Source organism: Ceratotherium simum, chromosome X, assembly GCF_057802395.1.
Source record: "Ceratotherium simum simum isolate JZ-2026a chromosome X, ASM5780239v1, whole genome shotgun sequence".
Classification (NCBI taxonomy): domain Eukaryota; kingdom Metazoa; phylum Chordata; class Mammalia; order Perissodactyla; family Rhinocerotidae; genus Ceratotherium; species Ceratotherium simum.
Window position 1 is genome coordinate 69,835,167 of NC_141940.1, and position 27,720 is coordinate 69,862,886.

The 27,720-nt window shown below is 38.8% G+C and overlaps 1 protein-coding gene across 2 annotated transcripts; it reads right to left on the reverse strand.

Annotated features, from left to right (window-relative positions):
• Positions 1–335: 335 nt before the first annotated feature.
• UPRT (uracil phosphoribosyltransferase homolog) lies at positions 336–27,720 on the reverse strand. 2 transcript variants are annotated; one of them, XM_014796579.2, is made up of 7 exons: positions 27,216–27,720; positions 10,711–10,753; positions 7,677–7,746; positions 6,544–6,606; positions 4,515–4,676; positions 3,724–3,822; positions 336–1,754 (listed from the first exon to the last, which is right to left on the reverse strand). In XM_014796579.2, the coding sequence occupies exons 1-7, from the start codon at positions 27,590–27,592 to the stop codon at positions 1,648–1,650; spliced, it is 921 nt and encodes a 306-aa protein (XP_014652065.1). In that variant the 5' UTR covers positions 27,593–27,720; the 3' UTR covers positions 336–1,647. The 2 variants fall into 2 exon arrangements, with proteins under 2 accessions (XP_014652065.1, XP_087283408.1); XM_087427282.1 differs by lacking the exon at positions 27,216–27,720 and adding an exon at positions 26,940–27,092.

Genomic DNA, 27,720 nt, shown 5'->3' on the forward strand with positions numbered 1-27,720 from the left:
AAGAACATGAGAGCAACATTTGCCATGGAAGAACTGTAATATGGGTAATCTATCAATTAATCTCAGTTTATTATGACAGTCTTCAAAAATAAAGGGAAAAATATAGTGAAGTCCTTCTAGTATTCCTAGGCTCCAAAGGGAAAATGCAGTCCATTCTACACCAGCTTTCCTTACTTTCCCCAATCTTTGCTGATTTTTATTAGCTTTGGTTCTTTCTAAGACACTGCCTTCTGCTTTTCTCTGTTTTTTTTTTGTTTTGTTTTTTTGAACAGAGGCCCACAATAGCTGCCTATAGGGCTATGAGAGTATAATTAATCAAGTTATCAGCCAGCAACCACTGTTAAAATGTTTTATTATCAATGTAAAATGAGATCAGGGTTTTACAAGCAAGTTTTAGAACATAAACATTGATTTCTAAAATGGTTTATCTTCTTTTCAGAAGCCTAAATACGAACACATATAAATCTTGGGGATTTTTAAAAATATGGTATTTTGTCCTATTTTAATACATCTACAGTTGACAAACATGCAAAATAACAAATTTCCAAATCAAAGGCATCTAGTAGAAACATCCAAATTAAAAAAGCATTTTAATTTACTCATTGGCCATAAAACCCAGCAAAAAATTGTCCTTTCCCCCACACTTCAAAAAAACCACCACCGGGCCGGCCCTGTGGCTTGGTGGTTAAGTGCGCGCGCTGCGATGCTGGTGGCCCGGGTTCGGATCCCGGGTGCGCATCGAGGCACCACTTCTCCGTTCATCCTGAGGCCGAGTCCCACATACAGCAACTAGAAGGATGTGCAGCTACGACACACAACTATCCACTGGGGCTTTGGGGGGAAAAATAAAATAAATAAAATCTTTAAAAAAAAAAAACCACCACCAATTCCTTTCTAGGGCTCTGATGGCATTAACAGCACTTAGCCCTCCCTTGTCAACATCCAGACAACCTTGTCAATCTATGTAAATTAACGTTACAGTTCCAGTTGCTGGAAATGTCCCACCATTTTCTTCACTGCATTACACTTGGCAAGGCACCTACCAACAATGCACAGGGTAGGAAATGAGTCATGAAGAACATAATGGCTTGACTGAAGAACTAACCATATATCCTGGGTTTGCCAATTGAGTGAGGATATTAATGGAAATGTAAAATTCCAGGAGGCATTCTTTTTCTATCCTCTCCAAGTTACCAGCATGTACAGTACTGGGATGTAAAGAGTAGAGGAAGGTGGCAATAGCCACATACATGAAATCTCCCTAGAACTAAATGCAAACTATAGTGGGCCAAAGAACTGACTCCTGTTTGGGTTTTATTTGTGGCCACTTCAAGCAACCTCCAAACTGAGAGGTTCATAAATTAAGGAACAGTTTTAATGCACTGAGGGATCAGCAACTTGCAGAACAATATTATTAAAATATTTTCTAAGAATTGTGCTTCATTGTTGAATTTTGTGCCAACAGTCAAGAAATAACCAAATAAAATAAATAAACCTGAAATATTTCCTTTTTACTATACCCATTTCCAAAAATTACAAAGCATCTTTAACGTAATTTTCTCTGCCATTCCTCAAGTGAATTAGTAAAACAGGTAGAAACTCAAAACATAACTGTAACATTACACAAGATAAGTTTCCTTCAATAATTTAGTCTGTTCCAAAGTATTTCTGTCCAAAGTGTGTAGGTGCAACAGGATGAACTTCAGTAGTTAAAATTGTGATCTCTGGAAACTCTTGAATGATTGATCTGGCACCTTCAAAAAATAAAAGGAAAAATGTTATGGCAGGATATTTTGGTAATATTGGTTGAAATTCAGAAATTTTACAGTCAGGCACTAGGTCTAATATTGACAGAGGACAGCAAGCAATGACCTTTGGATACCTAGTCAGACTTGGTTAATCTCTTAGTTTATATAATGTCTGATATCTGAAAAGCTCTGATAGTAGTCAGACTATGCCCCTTCCCCCTCACTTATAAATTCTTAGAATAAAACTGTTTTATATCTAAGATTTGAAAAATATATTCAGTTATAGCAACTTTCCCCTTGAAGAGTATTCTAAAAGCAGTTGAAATAGAGAGAATACAGTCCTTTCTGGAAACAGAATCATATATAAGATCATGATTTCTCAACTGGAACACTGTGAAACAAGTGCAAAGACTTCTTTGGTACGTCAGAGCAAGCTAGCTTTTTAGAAGTTACGACTCTAGCTTTGGGGGGTGCAGGGAAAGGGACTAGCTAGGACCCCAGTCAAACTAAAAAGCCATAGCAAGGGTCCCATAGGATAAGATTTTTTCATCTATAATGCTAAAGAATAGTATACTGTTTTAATATATACTATTAGATGCTAGATCCAATGCAGTTACTTTTCTACTGCCAAAGGCAGAAAATCCAATAATTATTTGGTTATCTCAATGACCACAATGCCACCTCTGGTATATATAAATGGATGACCAAGCAAATCAGTCTGTCATCATCAACATTTGAACTACAGGTAATTTTTTATTATCAAACAGCAAAATAATCAATGGCCTACTGAATGCAGCCCTCCCAACTGGGTACTCTAGCCTCTTCAGGGTTGGCTGAGACTTGGAACTTTTGGAAATGAGGAAATGCTCTAACTAGAAGTTACATATTTCTCTTTCTTTTCAGTTATAAAACAAATACAAATTCATTGTACAACATTTGGAAAATGCAAAAAAGAAAAGCTTAAAAAATAAAATCAATCACTTAGAATCCCACCATCCTAGGATAATCCCGATTAATACTGTGTGTGTATTTTAAAATGAAGATTAAAATAGTACTCTGCATCTGTGTAGCCTCTTATCCTAAGGAAAGATTTATTAGGTTCCATGTTAAATCCAAGCCTGATTTTGATAGTCATAATAGTCACAATTTGTATTAGTCATCTCTAATCTTGTTTTTAACATTTTACACTATTCTAATGTTATTTTTTATCCTGCTCTTTTACATTTACCACATAGATTTTTTGATGTCATTAAATATTTTTCAAAAACATGATTTAACAGTTACATAATATTAAATCCTTTGAATATATAGTTATCTAACCATTTTCTTATTGTAAGTCTATTTATATAGTTTCAAACTTTTTCTTACACTAAATATAACTCTACAATGAATACCCTAAAAGCTCAATTTCTACATGTATCTATGATTATTTTCTTCGGGTACTTTCACAATTGTCCTAGATTGTAAGGCAAAAAACTAGTGTCTTAAATTAGGCTTACCTTTCTCGGGAAATGGAGAACACACAGTTCTCTCACCAAGCCCTTTGAGCAGAAGTCTAACTTAAAAAACTTCTGCTCTTTGCTTCACACTGCAAAGCTTACTTCACTAAGATCACCGGGCTAGCTAGAATCTCAAGTTTCTTGCTGTTTAGTAGCAGTTCTCAGGCTCGGGTGGGCAGTTAGGAGAAACAGGGACCTTTTAGCCATTTGCAGGCTCTACCCAAACAGGGCCCAGGAAAACAATTGCAATGGGGCTAGTTCATACTTTCCTACTTGAATTTGAACAACATTAGAATGGTGTAAAATATTATCACTGAGCCTAGATATGATGAACACAAGTTATAACTACCAAAATTAGATTTAGATTTAATGTTGAAGTAAATGAACTTTTCCTTAGGATGAGAGGCTGGACAGATGCACACATACCTACCCCAATACCATCTGGAGCCCCAGTTACTGTCTCATGCTGAACTCACCATGAGGAGTGGAAAACAGACTGAGTAGGATGATAACACTGGGTTGAACTCCATGTTCTATAAGGACCTTTACAGCTTCAATTACAGTATTTCCAGTGCCTGAAACCAAATGAGAACCAAATGCATTAGAAACTAACATTTATCTCAAAACATCTTTGAAGTCTCTTTGAAGTAAAGGCAGTTTAGTAATCTAACATAAGACACCACTAGGCAAAGCTTCATTTGAAGGTGCCTGTTCTTTATCAATGACGTGATTTTCAATAATGGATATGACAGATACACGTTTCAGTTTTGAAATGCACAATAAGCCTTAAATTCATTCACTATTTGAGATTTCAAATTTAACACCCACCCTCTACCCCCAACCAAGGGAGACCATGCCATGTGTGATCTGAGCAAGGTTAGGAAACAGAATAGAATAGGAGAAAAAAACATTACCTCCAGAGAGGATAAATCCTTGAAAAAATCATTGCTGTACTCATTGGGTTAGAGACAGGACATATTTCAATGTATTTTCTGTGTTCTATATATTTTGCCTCATTAGATTCTTTGCTTCAATGTGTTCATTTTAAGACAGAAGCTCTCTGGAGCTAACAAAGTTTGACTAATGTATATTCTCTTATTACACAATAAAAATTCTCCTGTGAACTGCCCAGGGCAATTCCAAATCCAAGGGAGAAAAACACATTTAGAAACGGTTTTTGCCTTTCTATAAGGGTACCTAGATGGCAGGCACTAAAGTTGAATTTAAACCCTAACCAAAGGTTGAAAATTAAACTCAAGCCACTCACTGAGAATTGGATACATCAGAAGGACTTTTCTCCTGTAAATGTCTGGTGGGAACTTGGCATAATATACTTTGGCTCTTTGTGTCTCCTCATCACTCTGAATCAGGATCTTTCCAATTCGTATGGATCGACAGCAGTCTCGTAAACCTTGTTCCATTGCCTCACCTTGAAGAAGGAAATAAAAAAGAAGGATAAAAGGGTTAAGGGGAGGTAGAGTGAAAGTCCAAGAATAGGCCAAAGCACAGTTTGTAACTGTTCTTAATACAAAAAGGACTTGTCAAGACGGAAGCAATTCTTAAGCTAATGGCTTTACTTCTGATATGCTCATATTTTATACTTAGTGCAGGTCAATGAAACTAGGTTAACGGCTGGTCAATGAAACTAGGATAAGCTTAGTTTTATCACTGACTTGCAAGATTTAGAGCTGTCATGCTTCCATGATTATAGGAAATAAAGTGTTTTGTTAAGCTGCTCCTTGAGCTTTTCCCATATCAGGAACATTTTACTCCTATTATTTTAAGGAAGCCTTTAAACCACCTAAACCTGTTAATTTCATCTGAAAAAATAGAAAAGATTTATGGAAGAATGGGGTCTACAGACCAAAGCATCTCCTTTTAGATCAAGGTAGCATCAGGAGACATCACTTAGCCCCAGCAATGACTTCAATGGCAGATGTTTTGCTGGCAAACAGTGAAAAACTAGTATATTGTTCCCTCCACTCTAATAGAACCACAACTAACACCACCACCCCCCCACTGTTGGTTTCTGAATACAAAGCTAATTTTGAGTGTGAATTCCTTTATGGAAGTGTTTGCCAAAAGTCAATCATTCTCACACCATCTTCAAGATTGTAGGCCACATCAGAATTCTACTTGTACTGTTATTTTTCTTTAAATTAACTTTTCATTTACATTTGTTTTAAGAGGAAACTTTATATCACTAGCATAAACATAAAAATGGTTTCTTTCTAATATATATGAAAATCAACCAATAGCTATTAAGGTTAAAAACAACCCTGTCTATGCATCTCCCCAAGGTCATCTGGTACACACGAGGGGTTCAAGGACCAGGCTGATGCCTTTAGGGCAGGAGCTGGACTGGAACAGAAGAAATTGTGCCTTAAAGGCTCATCTCTATTGTGTTCACCAGTTTTAAAAGGTTGAACAACATTGTCCTGAAAATCCTATCATTGTGTAAGAGTTACCATCTATAAAAAAGGGAGCTTAAAGCTCCTATTTTACTTGAGGTATTCAATTGTTCACAAACAGAACTTCATAGCCAGAAGAGAAAGGGGAATGTTTATACATTAAAAAAAAAGTAGTCCATTTGTCTGCAGTACAAGCAAGTGGGGCTTCCACCGTATCTTGGATCTTATGTAAAAAATAATTAGTTCATTCATTAAGTTGCTAAATGGAAATAAGCATCCCTACGTGATTTTGCTGCACAAAGGTTGGTTTAGAAGGGTAATCAGTTAGACTCAAACACAAATACAACACTTATAAGACCAGCAATTGGAAATACCTAGAGTTCACAGCTAAGTGCTTTTGCCTACATGGTCACATACTTATCAAATGTAAAACTAAAATACTGAACAAGTCATTCAGTCCAGCCCCTGACAAGGTAGGACTATTCCCTACAAAAAAAATAAACAGAACAAATATTTTCTCTAGTCAGGTATTTAAAGTTCTGCAGGCCTCAATTTGTGCCATATTCTGTCAGTCTTCAAGCTGCCCTGTTCTCTCCAAGATAGCATCACCTCATCCTCCTATCCTCCCACCCTCCCTTGAATCTCTTTGAAAGCTGGCTTGCCCATGGGGGCAGGCCACTAGGGAAGATGCATTGCAGTTAAAATTAGCCAAGCTCAGCAATGTACAGGCCACAATTCTGAGGCACCATGAAGATAGACAACACAGGTGGTGAGATTTAAGCTAAGGCAGGCTGCAATTATGACAGACAAGCCCACCTCTCTCCTGGAAAAGGGCAACTGTTTCTATGCATGCAAAGAGACAAAATCACACATATGCAAACCTACCGCTTCTCATTATGCTGACCCCACAATTTCCCTTCTCAAATTTGACTCCTTCATACTTGTACCCTGTTGGGGAATAAAACCAAAGAATTTATCTTTCATCATTGGAGCAACCTAGTTATTTTATAAAATGCCTATGGTTCAAACCAGATGGGTACACAACAACCCTTGTCTAGACACACACAGGTTAGATACACTAATAACTCCTTAGGTTCCCTGTGAAAATAATGAGAAGAGTCATGATTTTTCAGTTATTTCTTAATTCTTCATAAGAAACCTGTGGCAATAATGGGGAGAGGTGGACTTCATCAAGTGGAAATAGGACTTATGATAGCATAATATTCACATACATGTTCCTCAAATTGAATTTAGAGGAGAATCATTGTACTCCAAGAATGCTATAAACACCATCAATTCAAACTGGGACCCCACTGTGAACCAGAGCAGAGAGCCTCCCCATTCCATCCCTTTTTTTCAGCCTCTATTCTGCTTTAAAAAAGCAGGAGAGGCTGAAGTAGTTAACCAAGACTTGTTCAATTCTTGGTCTCATCCTTAATTTGTATCAATTATGATGCAGCAAGCTCAGCTCCCAATTTTCATAAAGTCAACGTTTGAACAGAACAGCTTCCATTATTTACTAAAGAACCAAATCAGAATTGCAAAACCATGAAATAGGAATCTTTGGCTGCTTTCTATTAGAGTAGAACAAAGCACCTTCTCTAATTCTCATCCTTTTTAGTTTTTTCTTTTTTACTTCTCATCCTTTTACCTGGAGTTTCAATGCCAAACCAGCCCATCCATTTGTTAACACCAGCAGCTTCCCCACAGAGGTGGAAGATAAGCTGCCAACAATTCTTAACTCTGGTCCCAGTGGGCCATCATCAAAGGCAACACCTGCGTGAAGAATATTTACTAACCTTTAACTTGAATTGACAAGCAAGCCATTAACAAAAAGTCATCCAGATAAATTTCTTTACTAAATGTCTCCAAGTTTATTAAGTTGTATAAAAGAACAGCTCCACCTAGACTCCTCATTTTGCATACTGATTTACTCAGACTGCTTTCTTTCCATTTCCCCCCAATTCTATCTCAGAATTTTTATGAGGAGAATATGCGAGTTTAACAGTCCTGGTTACCTGTTGGAGTGGTCACCATGCATTCTTTATATGGCAGCTGATTCAATCCCTCTTCCACAACAAGTCTGATCTAGAGAGTCAAAGGAAGAATAAGTTAAGAACCTGCTAAGAATCTCCTTTTAGCTGTTAGCCTTAGGAGCTGAACACTAGGCAAAAAGTCAGTAACACACTAGGATTTAGCTTATGGAGGTAGGAAATATCGGGCTGCTTGCTGCTAGGTATCCAACCTCAGTTAGGCACATGATTGCCACCAAAAAGCTCAAGTATGCCTTCTGCTTCTTAGTCAGTCCAGGCTATATTATGAGAGATGCAAGACTACAGTAAGTGACAAGAGTCATGGTAGGCACCCTTGGAAATAATATACTTCTGGTTACTCTGGAAATAGTACCCACTGGGAACTTCTCTGCCTTGTTCAGTACTTTGAAGTTGTTAAGTTGGATTCTTTTTAACAAAGGCCCACCATAATGCAAATAAAGCCTGGAACTTCTTAGGAGGAACTAAATGAGTGGATACGGCTGAACCAATTTACTGAGCTTGAAGTAGGATCTAGTTGAATGCACTGGGGCTTCCTAGCTAAAAAAAAAGGAAAGGCTCCTAACTATCTTAATGTGTGGTACAGAGGAAAGAATCTGTCAGAACTACTAGAAACAGCCTCCAAAACCCAGATATGATATTCTTATAAGCACCCAGAGCCTACTACAATAAAGGCAATCCCTAGTCTGCAGTGCACATTTTCTCTAATGAATATCACATTATTGATTGAGAAGCAAGAATAGCAGGGAGAAACGTCAGGCCCCATGCTTTGTTACCACAACATAACACCCTGCTGCCATTAAAATGATCAATGCTAAATGGGCCAGCACTTTGTCAGCCTGCAGCACCAGAGGGTCCAGGAATCTCAAATACTGTATGTGTGTGCACACTCACATCTAGCCACCACCTCCTGTGGAAGTGAATGTTTCTTATGAGTAAATTGCAAGGGAAGAAGAGGATCTTTTGCTTTGAAGAGCCTAGATCTCCTCCTGGTAACACTCCTCTAAAGAGTCTTACCTCCTCCCATCTCCTGCAACCGTGGGACAGAAATTAACATGTCCAAATCTTATAGGAGAAAATAAAACCAGAAGAAAGGTGACTAAAATATAAAAAAACTCAAGATCAGAGTACAAGGAAAGCCAATCCTGACAAATTCAGGATAGAATTAATGTCAACTATACTAGGACCCTTGTGCTAGAAGAGAGAGTATACTAGAAATCCTCAACACTAGAAACCTAAACAGGGGGCCAGCCCGGTGGCGCAAGCAGTTAAGTGCGCGCGCTCTGCTGCGGTGGCCCGGGATTCGCTGGTTCGGATCCCAGGCGCGCACAGACGCACTGCTTGGCAAGCCATGCTGTGGCGGCATCCCATATAAAGTGGAGGAAGATGGGCACGGATGTTAGCCCAGGGCCAGTCTTCCTCCAAAAAGAGGAGGATTGGCAGATGTTAGCACAGGGCTGATATCCTCACAAAAAAAAAAAAAAAAAAAAAGAAACCTAAACAACTTCAATCCCTACCACAACCACAACAGACCCTCCACAAATACCTTTCCTCCAATATCAGGACCCTCAAAGCCAACTACAGAGAACAGAGAGGTCCAAATTACCATCCTCTCAGGTGAGTTATGCCCTGGAACCTTATTATCTCACTTGACTAAGATATAATGCCTACCCTTTCAGGCAAGCATTTTACAATAACCATGAACTCAACTCCTACTTTCTATAGAAAAAGGGCACAAGGAAAGCAAAAGAAAGAAAGAGGAACCATTTTCTACCAGGGAACACCAAGATCTCTGTTTTCCCCACAGCAGCCATTAACACAAGTTCCTTCCTCCTTGAATCTGTTCCTTTGGTTTGGTAAAAGCATAAAGAGAGAACGACCTATCACTCCAGGAATGTCAACTACATTTATCTTGATGCAATCCAAGGGTTATTACTGCCCCTGGAAGCTCAAATAATTGTAAATAAAAGTGGCCTCTGAATGAAGAATACTTAAAGCCAAAAGTAGAACAAGAGTTGTCCACACTCTTCTGGAATAAAGATTTTCCCGAGGGAATATCTAAATGAAAAATTTCATGCCTTTTTTTCCCCCCTCACATTCTTTTTAATAATCTATCTTTGACTATCTGATTATACCCATGAGGTTAATAAGCCATTTTTCTTTCTTTCCCAAACTAAATACTGATAAGAGTATTTAGAGTGCAAACTCCATGAGATCAGGGATCATGTCTGTATTCTTTACCACTGTTATCTCCTCCCCACTGCAACACAGCCTAGAACAGTACCTGACTCACATAAGTTCAATATATATTTCATGAATGAATGAATAGTAATAACCACAGAAGAAAATGTGTCAATCTCATTCCAAGCACTGAGTACACTTAGATATAAACACAAGAAGGATACATAGTGCTTATCCTGAAGACAACCCCATTTGGCCTGATATTCTCTCAGATAACACTAGCTAAACAGAATTGGGCTTGGTCAATCCTTAACAGAAAGTCCCTGAGGAAAGCATAGAGAGTCCAACTTAGTATTTCACATGTAAGGATACTATAGAAAAGAAGAGGCAAAATAAATACCCACCCCCCACCATGTAAACTACAAGAGAGGTATTAGTTTTTGTGCATTAGATGGATACCACAAGGGTAACTACTAGGTCTCCTTACAGGTTTCGTTTCTTTTAATGTACTTCACTTCACTGCCCTAAGATGAGGAGGCATTTAAGGGTTGCTCAGGATCAAGTTACCAAGATCCACTTGAGAGGTAGTACTACCTCAGAACTTCAGAGAATGAGTTCACGGTCAATGCTTTGAGGTGAAAGGGATTGAGACAAAGCTTTAATGCAACAGTAGAAACAATACTTCAGAAATCTGGTAAGATGATGGTTACTTGGCACAATCTCTCTCACCCCCAGAATGCTCTCGAACAAAAAAGCCCCTTGGTCTTCTATGATTATATCACTAGAAACAATGAAATGAGAATGGAAAGCCTCCACCTACCAAACGATCCGCAGAAAACATGAAGTCCCCTCTACTGGCTGTCCTAAAAAAAAAGTAGTATAAATTTTAGTCTAGATTAGAGCTTTAAGGTAAAATATTACTTAATACACATAGTTAACACTGATATTAAGACCTATTACATACTAAAAGCTTAAAAAGCTTATAGGTACAGACTATTATTGAGGCAAGATATTTTTCATTAGGCTATAGAAACCTGAATGGAATGACTTGATAAATATTATTCAAAATGCTTACTTGATACCAACTTTAGAGACAGGAATTGAAAAGATCATGCAGTTTCCCACTGAGCTGCCCAAGTATATATTATTCAAACAGGAAACGAACGAAGCTCCCCCTGGAAGATGGCAGCAAGCCCACAGCTGAAGTTAAGAGAAAAACTTTGCAGTAAGAAAACCAGGTTCTCCCCATTCTCCCCTTCACTCACCTTGATCTAAAACGCTTAGTACCAAGATAAGTAACCCAACTACTTTGTTTCTAATCCTTTTTGGAATGAGAATCGTACAAACAAATCCTCTACTTTTGCCACTGCTTTCAAGAACGCATAAGCTCATTTCCAAGACCTCTTTCTCAAATTATTGATAATTTGTTCCTTTTGCCTGTTTTTCAATCAAATACTTTATTCCCTACATCTTTCTGCCATTTTCCGGTACATTTCCTTCTGGTCAATACTTTCACATCCTGAGGAACCCAAGTAATAATAATCCAGGGTTGCACCTACCCATAAGCTGTTAACTAGCCAAAAAGAGAATGTTAAAAGGCTGACATTTTTTCTGTATGTAAAAATCTAGTATGGTTCATCCTCCTTCTCCCATATAAGTTAAATGATCTGACTGAACAGTCTGATTTACATTTTATGTACTTAAAAATCCCCATCTGCCTATCCAAAGCATACCTAAAATATTCCCCAACACAGCATCAAAATGGCATATGCAAGCATATATTATCTCAGTGTACCAATAATCACAACTCTTTTTTTTTCAAGCTGCATTTACTTTCTCTGACAGGGAAAAGCAATTAAATATCCCTGACACAAATGTCATTAGGTCTCTTAGAGTAACTACAGTTCTATCATATTATAGATATTAACTGTCTAAGATATGGACCATAATTGAGCAATAGTAAGAATATAGGTCTGTATTCTTTATATATAAATATTTCCTAAACTCAGAAAACTCTACCCACACACACCTATACACACAGAGAGCCCATTTAAAACAGGCTCTATTTTATGTACTGTGGTTTTCAAATGAAACTATACTATTACACTAACACCCTTCATTTCTATAATTAATCTTCATAACTTGCTTGTCAAGGAAGTAAAAGTCATTGAACTACAAAAAAAATACTTAAGCCTACTGCTCTGTTTGCTAGAACTATACGAACTTGTCTAGGTGGCCACAACAGTTTTTCAATAGGGCAGAAAAGTCTAGATTTGTCCTAAAGAAATATCCAGTAATATATCTTAGGATCTAAAACATTTGCCTTTAATTTCTGAACAGTTACACACACAAATGTATTACATAGAAAAGTTATATTAAGTGATCAGAGTTGCCCAAATCCGTTATTTTACATTGGAATCAGACAATTTAACTCCTTTCTCTCTCTCCAAAAATATCAGCCTCAGCTGATAACTTTTGCATAATAAGCACTTTCTCTACATTCCAAAAAAGGTACATACTATGAGAACCTAATATGAACTGTCATCTCTTGATAGCTATTTGACTTCCAATTAAAGCATTTACTGCTTCAAGTCACCCCACTACAAACAGTAATTACTTTCCTATCTCCTGCTGTTTCAGACAGACTTCAGACCCATACTGCTTACTTTAAATCAATTTAGAAATTAAAGTACAGCTAGAATACAATAAGTTGATTGCATGTGTTAAAATTCACAGTAGTCTTCAATATCCACATCTAAATCCTTAACATTGTTAACACTGGAGTTTCACAAAGCAGATATTTACTTGTCGGATCAATCAAGTTGCACGCACATATTCTCTGAGCCCCTTCCTACTTTAGGATCAACACTGGACTAAAGTATTTGTTAATTAAGATGTTTTAATGTAAATTAGATCCCAGGTCTTATTCACTCCACCCACTTTGCTTCAAATCATCACTATTCACTTTTGTTTCAAAACCATTTTTTAAAAAATCTCTAATACTGGAAACAAAGCTTTGAAAGACATTTTAATTATCTTCTATCTGATTAACAGTCCCAAATAAAACCTAATGTGAAATTATCACAAAGCAACAAACACACTGACACACATCCCTGGAATACTCTAAAATATATCCAAACGATTAAAGATCAAATATTTAAACAGTGATATTCAAGGACTCATAATTCAGAGCAAGGAAATCTAATTAATGTTAAGCTGACCATCTTTTAAATTGTACAAACCCCAAACATGATTAACAGTGCAGACCTAACCATATCTGAGAATATACTTTTCTTGACATTCCCTCCAACAAATGTGTCACACATCTGTAGCAACAAAATGAAAACTAAAGGCAGCCATTTTAAAAAATGATCTTCACATTGAAACAACAAAATCATACCGGAAGCCAAATCCTCATTTTAATGTGGATTTGGTAAACTGACTCTTCCCTACTTAAGACTGTCTATAAAGCACATTAAATTTCCAGAGAGGCTGCAGCAATTGTATATATTTAAAAATACATAGTGTCATAGCAAACCCAAATCAAGATGAAACCTCCTGAAGCTCACTGACCTTTCTTGCAAAAGACTAATAGGTATTAACTTATCATCCACAAGATATAGAACTATGAGAGAGGAATGTTTTTATAATATTAAAAAATTAAGACTCCAAGTGGAGATCCTTGCCCCACTTCTTACTAGGCCTCAATACTACTACTATTACTACAACTACTACTACTACAACTATGAGACGGATTCTCCAGTGTGTTGGAAGACATCCGCTCCTGGGACAATTACAACTTCAATTTCTACAGCAGAAATCGCCATTTGATCACTCTCTGCTACTTCTCTCTATTCAGAATAAACTTGACAGCCCCTCCTTTTTTTTTTTTACGAAAATCATTTTAACAATTGTGTGTATATATATTATTGTGTAAATATATAGTGTATATATATAATGTGTGTATATATATGTATTATAGTTATAATTATCACATACATACACACACACCAAGTATATAAAGATTTATTTAAAAGCTTTTCTATAAAGGTCCGAAAGTTACATCAGGTCTCTAATATCATACGTATATTACTCCCTTCTTTCCCACGGGTCACCATTTATTAAAAGATTCCTTGGTGCCAAGTATTAAAGCACTTTTGGTGCATTATCTGCTCTAATCCTCACACAACCTTAAGAGGTAGATCCTATTATTACTACCACTTTAGTGATGAAAATAGTGAGGTTTAAAGAGGTAAAGTACTTCAAGGTTCTTTCCAGCCTGAAGCTCTCTGATTCCAAGCTCCTGAGTAAAGCCATTATTTATATTTTGCTCTAATAAGGGAATGTTTACTAAAAGGTAACCAGTTTTTAGATGTACTTTAATATTTATCTCCCTGTGAATCAGACTGGCATGTACATACAATGCAAACAATGAAATAGAGAGTCTGGCAGGCAAATAAAACATCATTAAAATGTTCCTTCTCTAGCGTCATGGCAGAGTGAGCTTTCCCGTGAACTCTTCCGCCGATAAGATACAACAAAAGAAACAGTCACAGACCAACAACGGAATCCCAGACAGTAAAAAGCTAGAGCAGAAAGATCCACACTGCCACACATCTGAGAGCAGAACATGCTGGGCCCCCAAAGCAAGTGGGGAGAGGTAAGGAGAACTCCTCTCCCTCCCCATCAGATCAGCGATGCCTGTCCGTGTGGCTCCCAGAGAGGGGGGAGGGGCAGCCCTCTGCGGGGAAACCGTAGCTCTTTGGGCTCTCTCAGCCAGTGGGAAACTCCCACACAGAGGACTCAGAAGAGCTACAGGGCCACCATCAACATCTGAGCACCCCAGAGAGTGAATAACGAGGGGCAAACGAGAAGCCCCCCACACCACGGACCCAGAGGGCAAAAGAGAGAGCCCCCCATCCTGCAAACCGGACCCTGCAGCTCAGCCAAGGAGACCAGACCAAGCGATACCACCTGCAGATCGCAGATGAAAATCCCCGGCAGAGCACAGGGGGCTTAGATTACACAGCACTTTACCACCACACAGTGGCAGCGGGTGGAAATTGCAACCAGAGATTTCCAGGATGAGGAAAAACAAAGCCAACACAGGAACCATAATGCAAAGATACATGAAATCACCAGACCAGAAGGAAAATGACAAGTACCCAGCAACCAACCCTGAAGACACAGAAATCCATAATGTAAATGACAGAGATTTCAAAATAGCTATCATAAAAACACTCAACGAAATACGAGACAACACAGACAAACAATTCAATGACATTAGGAGCTTCCTCACAAAAGAGATTGAAATCATAAAGAAAAACCAATCAGTCCTGATGGAGATGAAGAACACAATGGAGGAGATAAAGGAGAATCTGGAATCTTTAAAGAACAGAGCTGACAATATGGAGGAAAGAATTAGCATTTTAGAGGATAGGAATACAGATATGCTCCAGATGGAAGAGGAGAAAGAACTAAGACTAAAAAGAAATGAAGAAAGTCTCCGAGAAATATCTGACTCTATTAGGAAATGTAACATAAGAATTATAGGTATTCCTGAGGGAGAAGAGAGGGAAAGAGGAACAGAGAGCCTATTCAAGGAAATAATAGCTGAGAATTTCCCAAAACTGGGGAAGGAGCAGGAAATACCAGTAAGCGAAGCCAACAGGTCACCTAAATATATCAACAGGCAAAGGCCCTCTCCAGGACACCTAGTGGTAAGGCTAGCTAGAGTCAATGACAAAGAAACAATATTAAGGGCAGCTAGACAAAAACAAAAAATAATGTACAAAGGAACTCCCATCAGGCTCTCAGCAGATTTCTCAACAGAAACTTTACAGGCTAGGAGAGACTGGAATGATATATTCAAAATACTGACAGAAACAATCTTTCAGCCAAGAATACTCTATCCAGCAAAAATATCCTTCAAATATGATGGAAAAGTAGTAACTCTCCCAGGTAAACAAAAGCTAAGGGAGTTCATGGCCACGAGACCCCCACTACAAGAAATACTCAAGAAGGCCCTCAGGCATGAAAAAAAGAAGAGAAAGGGAATACAAAGCTTGGAGCAAGGAGAAAAATAGGTAGATAAACTCAGAAAAATAGAAGATCTTTACCGGAATAGGTTAGCAACCACTTAAATACTAAAATCAAAGAGCAAAGGAAGGAATTCAACAAAAATAAATTTAACCTCATCACTGTAAACACACAGCCACAACACAAGATAGAATAATGTATAACAAGAACGACTTAGAAGGGGAAGAGGAAAGTGATTGAATTGACTTAGTATAAGGAAATAGGAGGCCATCAGATAATGGAATATCTCATACACAAGATTTTTTACACTAACCTCAAGGTAACCAATAAACAAATAATCAAAACAAAACCACATATTATAAACAAAGAGAAAACTAAAAGAGTCATAAGAAAGAACAACCAAACTGAATTGGCAGTCCGAAACAATGGGACAAGAAACAAAGGAAACACAAAAGAACCGGAAAATAAGTGACAAAACAGCAAAATTGAGCCCTCATATATCAATAATTACTCTAAATGTAAATGGATTGAACTCTCCAATCAAAAGATACAGAGTGGCAGGATGGATTAAAAAGCAAGACCCAACAATATGCGGACTCCAGGAAACACATCTCAGCACTAAAGACAAGCAGAGGCTCAGAGTGAAAGGATGGAAGACAATACTCCAAGCTAATGGCAAAGAAAAGAAAGCAGGTGTTGCCATACTCATATCAGACAAAATAGACTTCAAGATAAAACAGGTTAAGAGAGACAAAGACGGGAAATATATAATGATAAAAGGGCCACTCCACCAAGAAGACATATCGCTTATAAATATATATGCACCCAACATAGGAGCACCAATGTACATACAGCAACTATTAACAAACCTAAAAGGAGACATTAACAACAACACAATAATAGTAGGGGATCTTAATACCCCACTTACATCAATGGATAGATCATCCAGACAAAAAGTCAATAAAGAAATAGTAGACTTAAATGAAAAACTGGAAGAAATGGACCTAGTAGACATATACAGAGCACTCCATACAAAAGCAGCTGACTACACATTCTTCTCAAGTGCGCACGGAACATTCTCAAGGATAGACCATATGTTGGGAAACAAAGCAAGCCTCAATAAATTTAAGAAGATTGAAATCATAACAAGCATCTTTTCAGACCCTAATGCTATGAAACTGGAAATGAACCATGAAAAAAAAACTGGGAAAGTGACAAAAATGTGGAGATTAAACAACATGCTACTGAACAACCAATGGATCATTGATGAAATTAAAGGAGAAATCAAAAACTATCTGGAAACAAACAAAAATGAAAATATGCCATACCAACTCATATGGGATGCGGCAAAAGCGGTCCTGAGAGGGAAAGTCATAGCGATACAAGCCCACCTTAACAAACAAGAAAAAGCCCAAATAAGCAACCTTAAATTACACCTAACAGAACTAGAAAAAGAAGAACAAACAAAGCCCAAAGTCAGCAGAAGGAGAGAAATAATGAAAATCAGAGCAGAAATAAATGAAATGGAGACCAAAAAAACAGTAGAAAGGATTAATGAAACAAAGAGTTGGTTCTTGGAGAAGATAAACAAAATCGACAAACCCTTAACCAGGCTTACTAAGAAAAAAAGAGAAAAGACTCAAGCAAATAAAATTAGAAATGAAAGAGGAGAAATTACAACAGATACCACGGAAATACAGAGGATTATAAGAGAATACTATGAGAAATTATATGCCCACAAATTGGACAATCTAGAAGAAATGGATAAATTCTTAGACTCATACAACCTCCCAAAACTGAACCAAGAAGAAATGGAGACTCTGAATAGAACAATCACAAGTAAAGAGATTGAAATAGCAATCAAAAACCTCCCAAAAAATAAAAGTCCAGGACCAGATGGCTTCTCCGGTGAATTTTCCCAAACATTCAAAGAAGATTTAATACCCATCCTTCTCAAACTATTCCAAAAAATAGAGGAAGATGGGACACTTCCTAAATCATTCTACGAGGCCAACATCACCCTGATACCAAAGCCAGAAAAAGACAATACAAAGAAAGAAAATTACAAGCCAATATTGCTGATGAACATAGATGCAAAAATCCTCAACAAAATATTGGCAAACTGAATACAGCAATACATTAAAAAGATCATACACCATGATCAAGTGGGATTTATACCAGGTACTCAGGGATGGTTCAACATCCGCAAATTAATCAACATGATATATCACATCAACAAAACAAAGAATAAAAACCACATGGTCATCTCAATAGATGCAGAGAAGGCATTTGACAAGATACAACATCCATTTATGATAAAAACTCTCAACAAAATGGGAATAGAAGGAAAGTACCTCAACATAATAAAGGCTATTTATGACAAACCCACAGCCAACATCATACTCAACGGGGAAAGACTGAAAGCCATTCCTCTGTTAACAGGAACGAGGCAGGGCTGCCCACTCTCACCACTCCTGTTCAACATAGTAAAGGAGGTTTTGGCCAGAGCAATTAGGCAAGAAAAAGGAATAAAAGGAATCCAAATAGGTAACGAAGAAGTGAAACTCTCACTATTTGCAGATGACATGATTGTATATATAGAAAACCCTAAAGAATCTGTTGGAAAACTATTAGAAACAATCAACAACTACAGCAAAGTTGCAGGGTACAAAATCTATCTACAAAAATCAGTTGCATTTCTGTATGCTAATAATGAACTAACAGAAAGAGAGCTCAAAAAGATAATACCATTTACAATTGCATCAAAAAGAATAAAATACCTAGGAATAAATCTTACCAAGGAGGTGAATGACCTATACAATGAGAACTACAAGACATTATTAAAAGAAATCAATGATGACATAAAGAAATGGAAAGATATCCCATGCACGTGGATTGGAAGAATAAACATAGTTAAAATGTCTATATTACCTAAAGCAATCTACAGATTCAATGCAATCCCAATCAGAATCCCAATGACATTCTTCACAGAAATAGAAAAAAGAATACTAAAATTTATATAGGGCAACAAAAGACCCCGAATAGCTAAAGCAATCCTAAGAAGAAAGAACAAAGCTGAAGGCATCACAATCCCTGACTTCAAAACATACTACAAAGCAATAGTAATCAAAACAGCATGGTACTGGTACAAAAACAGACACAAAGATCAATGGAACAGAATTGAAAGCCCAGAAATAAAACCACACATATACGGACAGCTAATTTTCGACAAAGGTGCTAAGAACATACAATGGAGAAAGGACAGTCTCTTCAATAAATGGTGTTGGGAAAACTGGACAGCCACATGCAAAAGAATGAAAGTGGACCATCTGCTATCGCCATTCACAAAAATTAACTCAAAATGGATCAAAGACTTGAAGGTGAGACCTGAAACTATAAAACTCATAGAAGAAAATATAGGCAACACACTATTTGACATTGGTCATAAAGGAATCTTTTCGGATGACATGCCTACCCAGACTAGGGAAACTAAAGAAAAAATAAACAAGTGGGACTTTATCAGATTGAAGAGCTTCTATAAGACAAACGAAACCAGAATCAAGATGAACAGACAACCCACCAGCTGGGAGAGAATAGTTGCAAAACATACATCTGACAAGGGGCTGATCTCCATAATATATAAAGAACTCACACAACTGAACAACAAAAAAACAAACAACCCGATCAAAAAATGGGCAGAGGAAATGAACAGACACTTCTCCAAAGAAGATATACAGATGGCCAATAAGCACATGAAAAGATGTTCAACATCACTAATCATCAGGGAAATGCAAATCAAAACAACACTAAGATATCACCTCACGCCCGTTAGAATGGCTATAATCACCAAGACAAAAAACAACAAGTGTTGGAGAGGATGTGGATAAACAGGAACCCTCATACACAGCTGGTGGGAATGTAAATTGGTGCAGCCTCTATGGAAAATGGTATGGAGATTCCTCCAAGAATTAAAAATAGAGATCCCCTATGACCCAGCCATCCCACTACTGGGAATCTATCCAACGAACCTGAAAACAATCCAAAGAGGCTTATGCACCCCTATGTTCACTGCAGCATTATTCACCATAGCCAAGAAGTGGAAGCAACCTAAGTGTCCCTCGACTGACGACTGGATTAAGAAAATGTGGTATATATATATATATATATATATACCATGGAATACTACTCAACCATAAAAAACGACAAAATCGTCCCATTTGCAACAACATGGATGGGGCTGGAGGGTATTATGTTAATTGAAGTAAGTCAGAAGGAGAAAGACAAACACTGTATGATTTCACTCATATGTGGAATATAAACCGACACATGGACAGAGAAAACTGTATTGTGGTTACCAGGGGCAATGGGGGTGGGGGGTGGGCACAAGGGGTGAAGGGAGTCATATATATGGTGATGGACAAACAAAAATGCACAACCCAAAATTTCACAATGTTAAAAACTATTAAAACATCAATAAAAAAATAGCAATTAAAAAAATGTCCCCTCTGAAGAGGGAGAAGCTGCTATTATAATATGGCTTGTAAAGAGTATGTACTGAGATTAATGCATACAGGGATACACCCTTTCCAAAAATGATTAAATCAAAACCTCTGACTCATAACTTAAAACAATTTAATTTTTTTTATACAGATGTCTTGTAGGAATAAACTTTCAAGTCTTAATGCTGTACATTTACTGTCAATTCTTTTTTTTTTTTTTATTTATTTTTTCCCCCAAAGCCCCAGCAGATAGTTCTATGTCATAGCTGCACATCCTTCTAGTTGCTGTATGTGGGACGCAGCCTCAGCATGGCCGGAGAAGCGGTGCGTCGGTGCGCGCCCAGGATACGAACCCGGGCCGCCAGCAGCGGCCCACGCGCACTTAACTGCTAAGCCACAGTGCCGGCCCTAAAACAATTTAATTTAAATCAAATCCCAGTAGCACTGAATTCGGTGTCATTTCAAAAGTGAGGATTAAACACAAGGATTGTTTTCAGCATTTGGGGTGGGAGAAGTTATGGTCAGGCATAGGGTTGCCAGATTTAGCAAATAAAAGTACAGGACACCCAGGCCAGCCCCATGGCTTAGCAGTTAAGTGCGCTCACTCCGCTACTGGCGGCCCGGGTTCGGATCCCAGGCGCGCAGCGACGCACCGCTTCTCCGGCCATGCTGAGGCCGCGTCCCACATACAGCAACTAGAAGGATGTGCAGCTATGACATACAACTATCTACTGGGGCTTTGGGGGAAAAATAAATAAATAAAAATTAAAAAAAATAATACAGGACACCCAGTTAAATTTGTATTTCAAAAGTATATCCCATGCAATGTTTAGGATACACTTATACAAAAAAAGTTTTTTTGTTTATCTGAATTCATTGTTTATCTGAATTCAAATTTAACTGAGTGTCCCGTATTTTTTTTTTTACTGGCAACCTAAGTAGGAAGAACTAAATCGACTCAAATTCAACTCTAATATGTTTTTCTTCGTTTTTGTTTTTTAAGCAATAGGTTAAAGAGAAGTGGAACATAAAAGCTTTTCTGGCAGGTTTAAAGCAAAGAAATGTTTCATTTAGAGTTAATGTATAGTATAGTGAAAGCTCTGAAAACATAAGCCCTACCTCCATAGCTACTTTGTTATGTGATCACTAAAATAAAGAATAGCTCCAAGTTTTCTCATGCTATGTAGATGATTTATAAATGATTTTCCTCCTCCTTCCTTTACCCTCATAACAACAAACCCCCAGTGAAATACTTGGAGCAAACCTAATCTGATGTGAAAAGTTAAAAAAACAACAAAAAAGAACCCAAGAACAGCTTTTACTACCTGCCAGGTGCAGGTCATCAAGGTCACAGCTCTTTAGCACCTTCTTAAAAAGCTCATAAAATAGAGTGTCATTAGTTATTTACTTGCACCTCAAAGTTCAACATAAACATTCAAAATCAAGTAGAAAAAGAAAAGAAACTATCATTTTCCCTTAGAATCCAGGATTCAGTCATTCAGAAGTTTATTTTTTTATAATGATTGCAACATTAATTCCCCTATGGGCCAGGTACTGTGTCAGGCCAGACCTTCTTTCTGCCCCCACCCCCCGCCGAAGTCCAGACTAGTTGGGAAGACATTCCTAGGACATGCCCAATAAATATTATAACAGGGGTATGTATAGTTTAAAGACGTGACTTCCTCCCTCCTGGCCTAAAAGCCAGTTAGAAAATTCACATGGAAAACCAAAAACATGTCCATGATTTACACAACTTGTAGGTCACAGTTTTTTCTGTGGTGGACATTTTGGTTTTGTACAAGTTGCAAGCAAAAGTTTTGAGATTCCTCCAGTCTCAGAATGATACCGGGCCAGGCACTCTAGGCTGGTTCCATTTAGTGTGTGGAATCCCTGGTTCAGCTTATACTCTGAATCCAAAGCCAGGCAAATCACCAGGCAAGGAAGAATGGCCATTCTCCCAGGGGCAGTGGCCCAGCCTAAGCACAGCATAATCACCCGAGGTGTCTGTAAAGCTACAGGTGCTCAAGTTCCACCCAAGACTACTCTAAGGATGGGTTCCAAAAAGTTGTATTTGAAAAAAAAAAAAAAAAGAGAGACTCCTCAGGCAATTCAGATACACAGCTTTGGTTAAGAACATTACATTACCGGGGCCAGCCCGGTGGCACAGCAGTTAAGAGAGTGCGCTCTTCTTTGGTGGCCCGGGGTTCGCAGCCCGGATCCCAGGTGCGCACCAACATACCACTTGTCAAGCCATGCTGTGGCGGCGTCCCATATAAAGGAAGATAGGCACAGGTGTTAGCCCAGGGCCAATCTTCCTCAGCAAAAATGAGGAGGATTGGCATCGGATGTTAGTTCAGGGCTGATCTTCCTCACACACACAAAAAAAGAACATTACATTACCTAGTCAGAAGACTCAAATCACATTAAGCTACACTCACATTAGGGCTACACAGGATGTTCCTCCATCCTGAGGTTAACTGTCTCCCTTCCAGGTGATTAAAAAAAAAAGTCACAAGGCTGAATGCGCTCCTTTAGTGCAATTTCACAGACTAAATTCCTCTAAGATTGCTCAATTTTCATCCAAGCTGCCTGCTGAGGCCATGGCAAAGCCCCTCCAAGGACAAGTATACAGAAAACATTCAGTAGCTCATGAAACAGCTTTGCTTTAATGTCTCGGGAGACAAAAGGAAAAAAAACTGGGGAGGAGAGATGATCTTTTAAATACACTGCATTGCCTTAAACATAAGGTCATGAACTATGCTCAAGAAAAAGTGCATTACACTCAGATTTTTCTGGGTTTAGTATACAAAGGAAGCTGGAAAGGAAGGAAGTGTGGTGTAATCCATTGCAACGACAACAAAAACTGGAAAGGAATGAATCATTTCTCTTCCCAACTTTACAAGAGATCCATGTGTGACTGAGTAAATTATCTGATCATTTGACGTCTAGATTACTGCACTCTCAAAGAGAGAAAACAATTCCCCTGAAATTCAATAATACAACCAATATATTACATTGCAAATGCTGCACATTTCAAAAAAATGAAGACGTTTCAAATCAGTCCAATGTCTTCAATCTTGCCTGCTTTATATATTTACATCAACATGCAGTCCTGCTGGCTCAACCCCCATTTCCCCATGCCAAAGTCAATTCAAAAAGCAATCCCTTCACTAGACAGATACTAAGGACCAGGAATAAGAAAAGGAATAACAAGTACTCCAATGGCCTCTATTATCAGACAGCTCCATAGTGCACACGTATGACGTCACATCAAAATAGAAAGGAGCATAAGCCCCAAGGAAGACAGGATATGATAATTGATGGCACCTTCCATAACTTAGACCTACATAAATACAGCTTCTCTTACCAGAGGCACCCTACATCAGCCCCCTAGAGGAGATGAAACAGGTCTTCTTCATGTGAGGGGATGCCAATTTTTGAAGATAAAGGAACAGAGGACTCTGTTAACAGATTTGATTAACAAGAACAAAACTTAAAACACTGTCTCCAGCCTAAATAACTAAGCATCAGTTAGTTATCAAAAATTATAGTGAGTCTATCTACACTATAACATAGCAAGATAAAAATTATCTAGGATCTCTCAGTGTTGCTTCTTAAAACAAGAAAGTGAATTCTATGTACAGTTAAATTCCTTTTACTGTTTCCTGAAAGCTCAAGAAACCAGCACTTATGGAAGCAATCAGAACCATGCACAAATCCAAACACAAAGGCTTGAAAATGCCTTAAATGTGCACAGCTCCTCACTGTTTATAACAAATGTTCATAGACAGTATCTCGTTTTAGCCTCCCAGGACCTCCATGAGATATTACCAACATCCTTATTTTCAAAATGATAAAGTTGAAGTACAGAGATGCCAAACATCTTGCCTAAGATCACTCCGGATCCTGCTGTCTCTTTCCAAACTCAGAAAAAAAAATGTTCACTTACACCCAGGTTTACCATACAACCCAGGATTTTCTAAGTAATGCAGTAAAATCAGACACTGACATTGTCATATACGAATGCTGAACGTCATGCCCTCTCCAAGTTCTACAGCAATGGTTCACCTTGACATTGTCATGAAGACCTATTTGTGAAATGTAATGAAAGCTAAGTACTCATCACCCCATAAAAAGGCACATATGCAAATGTTCATAGTAGCATTATTCATAATAGCCAAAGAGTGGAAACCACCCAAAAGTCCTGCCTGATGAATGGATAAACAAAATGTGGTATATCCATACAATGGAATACCATTCAGGTGAAAAATGAATGGTGTACTGAAACAATAAGGATGAAGCTTGAAAACATCATGCTAAATGAAAGGAACCAGTCACAAAAGACCACATGTTGTATGATCCCATTTATATAGAATGTCCAGAATAGGCAAATCAATAGGGACAGATTAGTGGTTGTCTAGGGCTTTGGGTGGGTTGGGAGGAAATGGGGAATAACTGCTGATGGGTATGGGGTTTCTTGTTTGGGTGATGAAAATGTTCTAAAACTGATTGTGGTGATGGTTGCACAGCCACAAATATACTTAAAAACCATTGAAATGTACACTTTAAACGGTGTATTGTATGGTATGTCAACTATATCTCAATAAAAATGTTATTTTAAAAACAACCATTAAAAATGTATATACAAATAACATTTCCCACATAATTTCTGAGGGTTTGCTAAATCCCTGAAGCCCATGCACAGGTGCAGTGGGGCCTAAGACTCAAAGTTAGTAACTCTTGCTCTATAGAAACAAGAATCATCATTCTATTTTCTTTGTTTTACAGATAAGTTTTATTTCAGTTTCCCCCACAACTACCAAGCCTACGCCTCCTACTTTTTAATATCATTACTTCATCTATTAGATCACATGACCACAGTAGTTTTCAATATTGATTCATTAAAAACAAATAGTATAGTTTCATAAATATAATTTTAAGAGCTAGAAAAAAACCTTTAGTAACGAAGCATCTATTATTTGCAAGGCATGGCTAGAATTCAAAAATGTAAAAGATTTAACTTCTGCTCTCAAGGAGCATAAAATCTAATAGGTGAGATAAGATCAACACACAAAGAACAATATACAAAATAGAAAGTGAATCTTGCCTTAAAAAGGCCAGGGAAAATCAGCGAGGAAGAATGATTAAAGGAAAGCTTCTTGGCAGACGTAGACATTTAATGCTGGGTTTGACCTTGAAGAATAGGTAGGATTTGAACACTCAGAGAAGGAGTAAAGAGAATTCCAGATGAGAGCAGAAGCAGGGATGTTTCAGAACAGTCTCTAGGAACCATGAAGAGAAGCCTTAATGTCAAGTTAAGGATCCTGGACTTTATTTGGTAGGCTCTGAGAAGCCAAAGAAGGCTGCTGAGTAGGGAAGTTACCTAATCAAAGTGGTATATTAAGAATATTGATTGTTCAGTAATGCGTAGGTGCATGTGGAAGAGAGAAAAACTGGTGCACGGAAACAAATTGGAAGCCTACTACAACAGTATGAAGAAAGAGTTATTAGAGTCTGATTCAGGGAGTGGCAAGCTGACTCAGCAGCCATTTTACAAGATCAAGGCACCCACTGAAAAACGAGTGTTTTGACAGACAGTAGCTACTCATTTAAAGTGCTGCCAATTTAAAAACCAGCTGTAGTTCATCATGGGACATATTTCCCTTGAAAAACCCCCATCTACAACGTGAGTTTTGAGATCCCCTCAAAATAGCATTTTAACATGAAATTTCGGCTATCTTAGTTTGTGGGATTAGGAAGGGTGCCAAAGGCTCCTTTCGGCTCCCTCTGCTCCATTAACTATACACCAAACATTTGATGTTCTATAGATTTACAGTACTCAGCCCTGATGGTCTAGCGGTTAAGATTTGGTGCTCTCACTGCCAGGGTCCAGGTTTGTTTCCCAGTCAGGGAACCACATCACCCAGTTGTCCTACTGTGGCGGCTGCCAGTTGCTATGATGCTGAAAGCTATGCCACCGGTATTTCAAATAACAGCAGGGTCACCCATGGTGGACAGGTTTCAACGGAGCTTCCAGACTAAGTACCTGGCCACCCACTTCCGGAAAAAAAACTGGCCATGAAAACCCTATGAACAGCAGCAGAGCATTGTCTCATATAGCGCTGCAAGGTGCAAAAAGACTGGGAAGGGTTCTGCTCTGATGTACAAAGGGTCGCTAGGAGTTAGAATCCACTCCATAGCACTAACAACACAAAAAGTTTACAGTAAAACAATCCTGATAAAAGTTGGATGACAAGCTTTCACGTGACCAAGTAAACCTAAACTCCAAGACTATAAAAGACCTTAGACAAAATGACATATTTGCAGTAGCAAACACTAAAGGGTCAAAGGTCCTGTCGAGCACAACAGAATTTCCTTGAAATTGCTTTATTTCTATTTGTGTGCCTGGGGTGATTGGAGGTAGAGCACACCCTTGGAGAGTAACCCCTTCTGGGTTATAGATTTACCACGTGGACATGCACCGGGCAGATACCGCAGGCGCGTTACCTACCTGGAACGGCTGAAGATTCGTCATCGCTCAGAAGAGACAAGCCAGAGGCTACCAAACACGCTTCCTCCCCCACACAAAGCAATGCTCAGCACAGGAACTAGAAGGCGGGAGGTGTGAGTCACGTGACACCCTCCCTCAAAGAAAAGACCCTGCCCCTATCTCCACAGAACACTTTGCCAAGGCCAAGAACATTACCCCTTAGCCCTTTTACTTCCAATCCCCGCCCACCTCCTGAAAGACCCTCCACCTCCCTTTCCCCTTCCGCTCTTGGCTCACTTGTCCCGGATGATGGTCTGCAGCTCCCGGATCTGATCATTCATAGGCAGCAACTTAAGCTGTGCCCCGATCTGCCCGGCGAGTTCGCAGTCCCCTAGGAAGGAGTCGCCGGCTGGTGCGTCATAGTTGCCACTGCCACCGTTGCTCTCTGAGTTGAGGCTGGCGCCGCCGCAGGCCTGAGGGTCCCTCTCGGCGGGTACGCTAGAATGGGCGTGCCCGGTGAGGACAGTCAGCTTGGCCATGGAGGCGCTGTTTCCCCCGGCATGGTCTGGGATCAGGTCGCCAGGTAGCGGCGGCCCGAGGCTTGGGCTAGAGGCAGAGTTTACTTGCTGGTTGTGACAGGGCATAGAGTCCGGACACCGTAACTCCGTGGCCATACACCTGGCCCCGGGCTGTCCCCGCAGCTACCGACCCCTAAGGATAAACGAGAGCGGGGAGAAGGGGCCAATGCTCACGTGCTCGGCAGGTCACCCCCGCCTCTTCCGCCTCTCCCGAACCTCTAACC

What these genes read in the sequence shown, in the direction of transcription:
- UPRT (XM_014796579.2), bottom strand. Translation starts at nt 27,592, where the DNA reads ATGGCCACGGAGTTACGGTGTCCGGACTCTATGCCCTGTCACAACCAG. An exon ending in CAGACCATCATCCGGGACAA is followed by an intron (nt 10,754 to 27,215) that starts GTGAGCCAAGAG and finishes CTTTTTTTTTAG; the next exon opens with GACAGCCAGTAGAGGGGACT. An exon ending in TCTGATGTATCCAATTCTCA is followed by an intron (nt 3,823 to 4,514) that starts GTGAGTGGCTTG and finishes ATTTGGTTTCAG; the next exon opens with GCACTGGAAATACTGTAATT.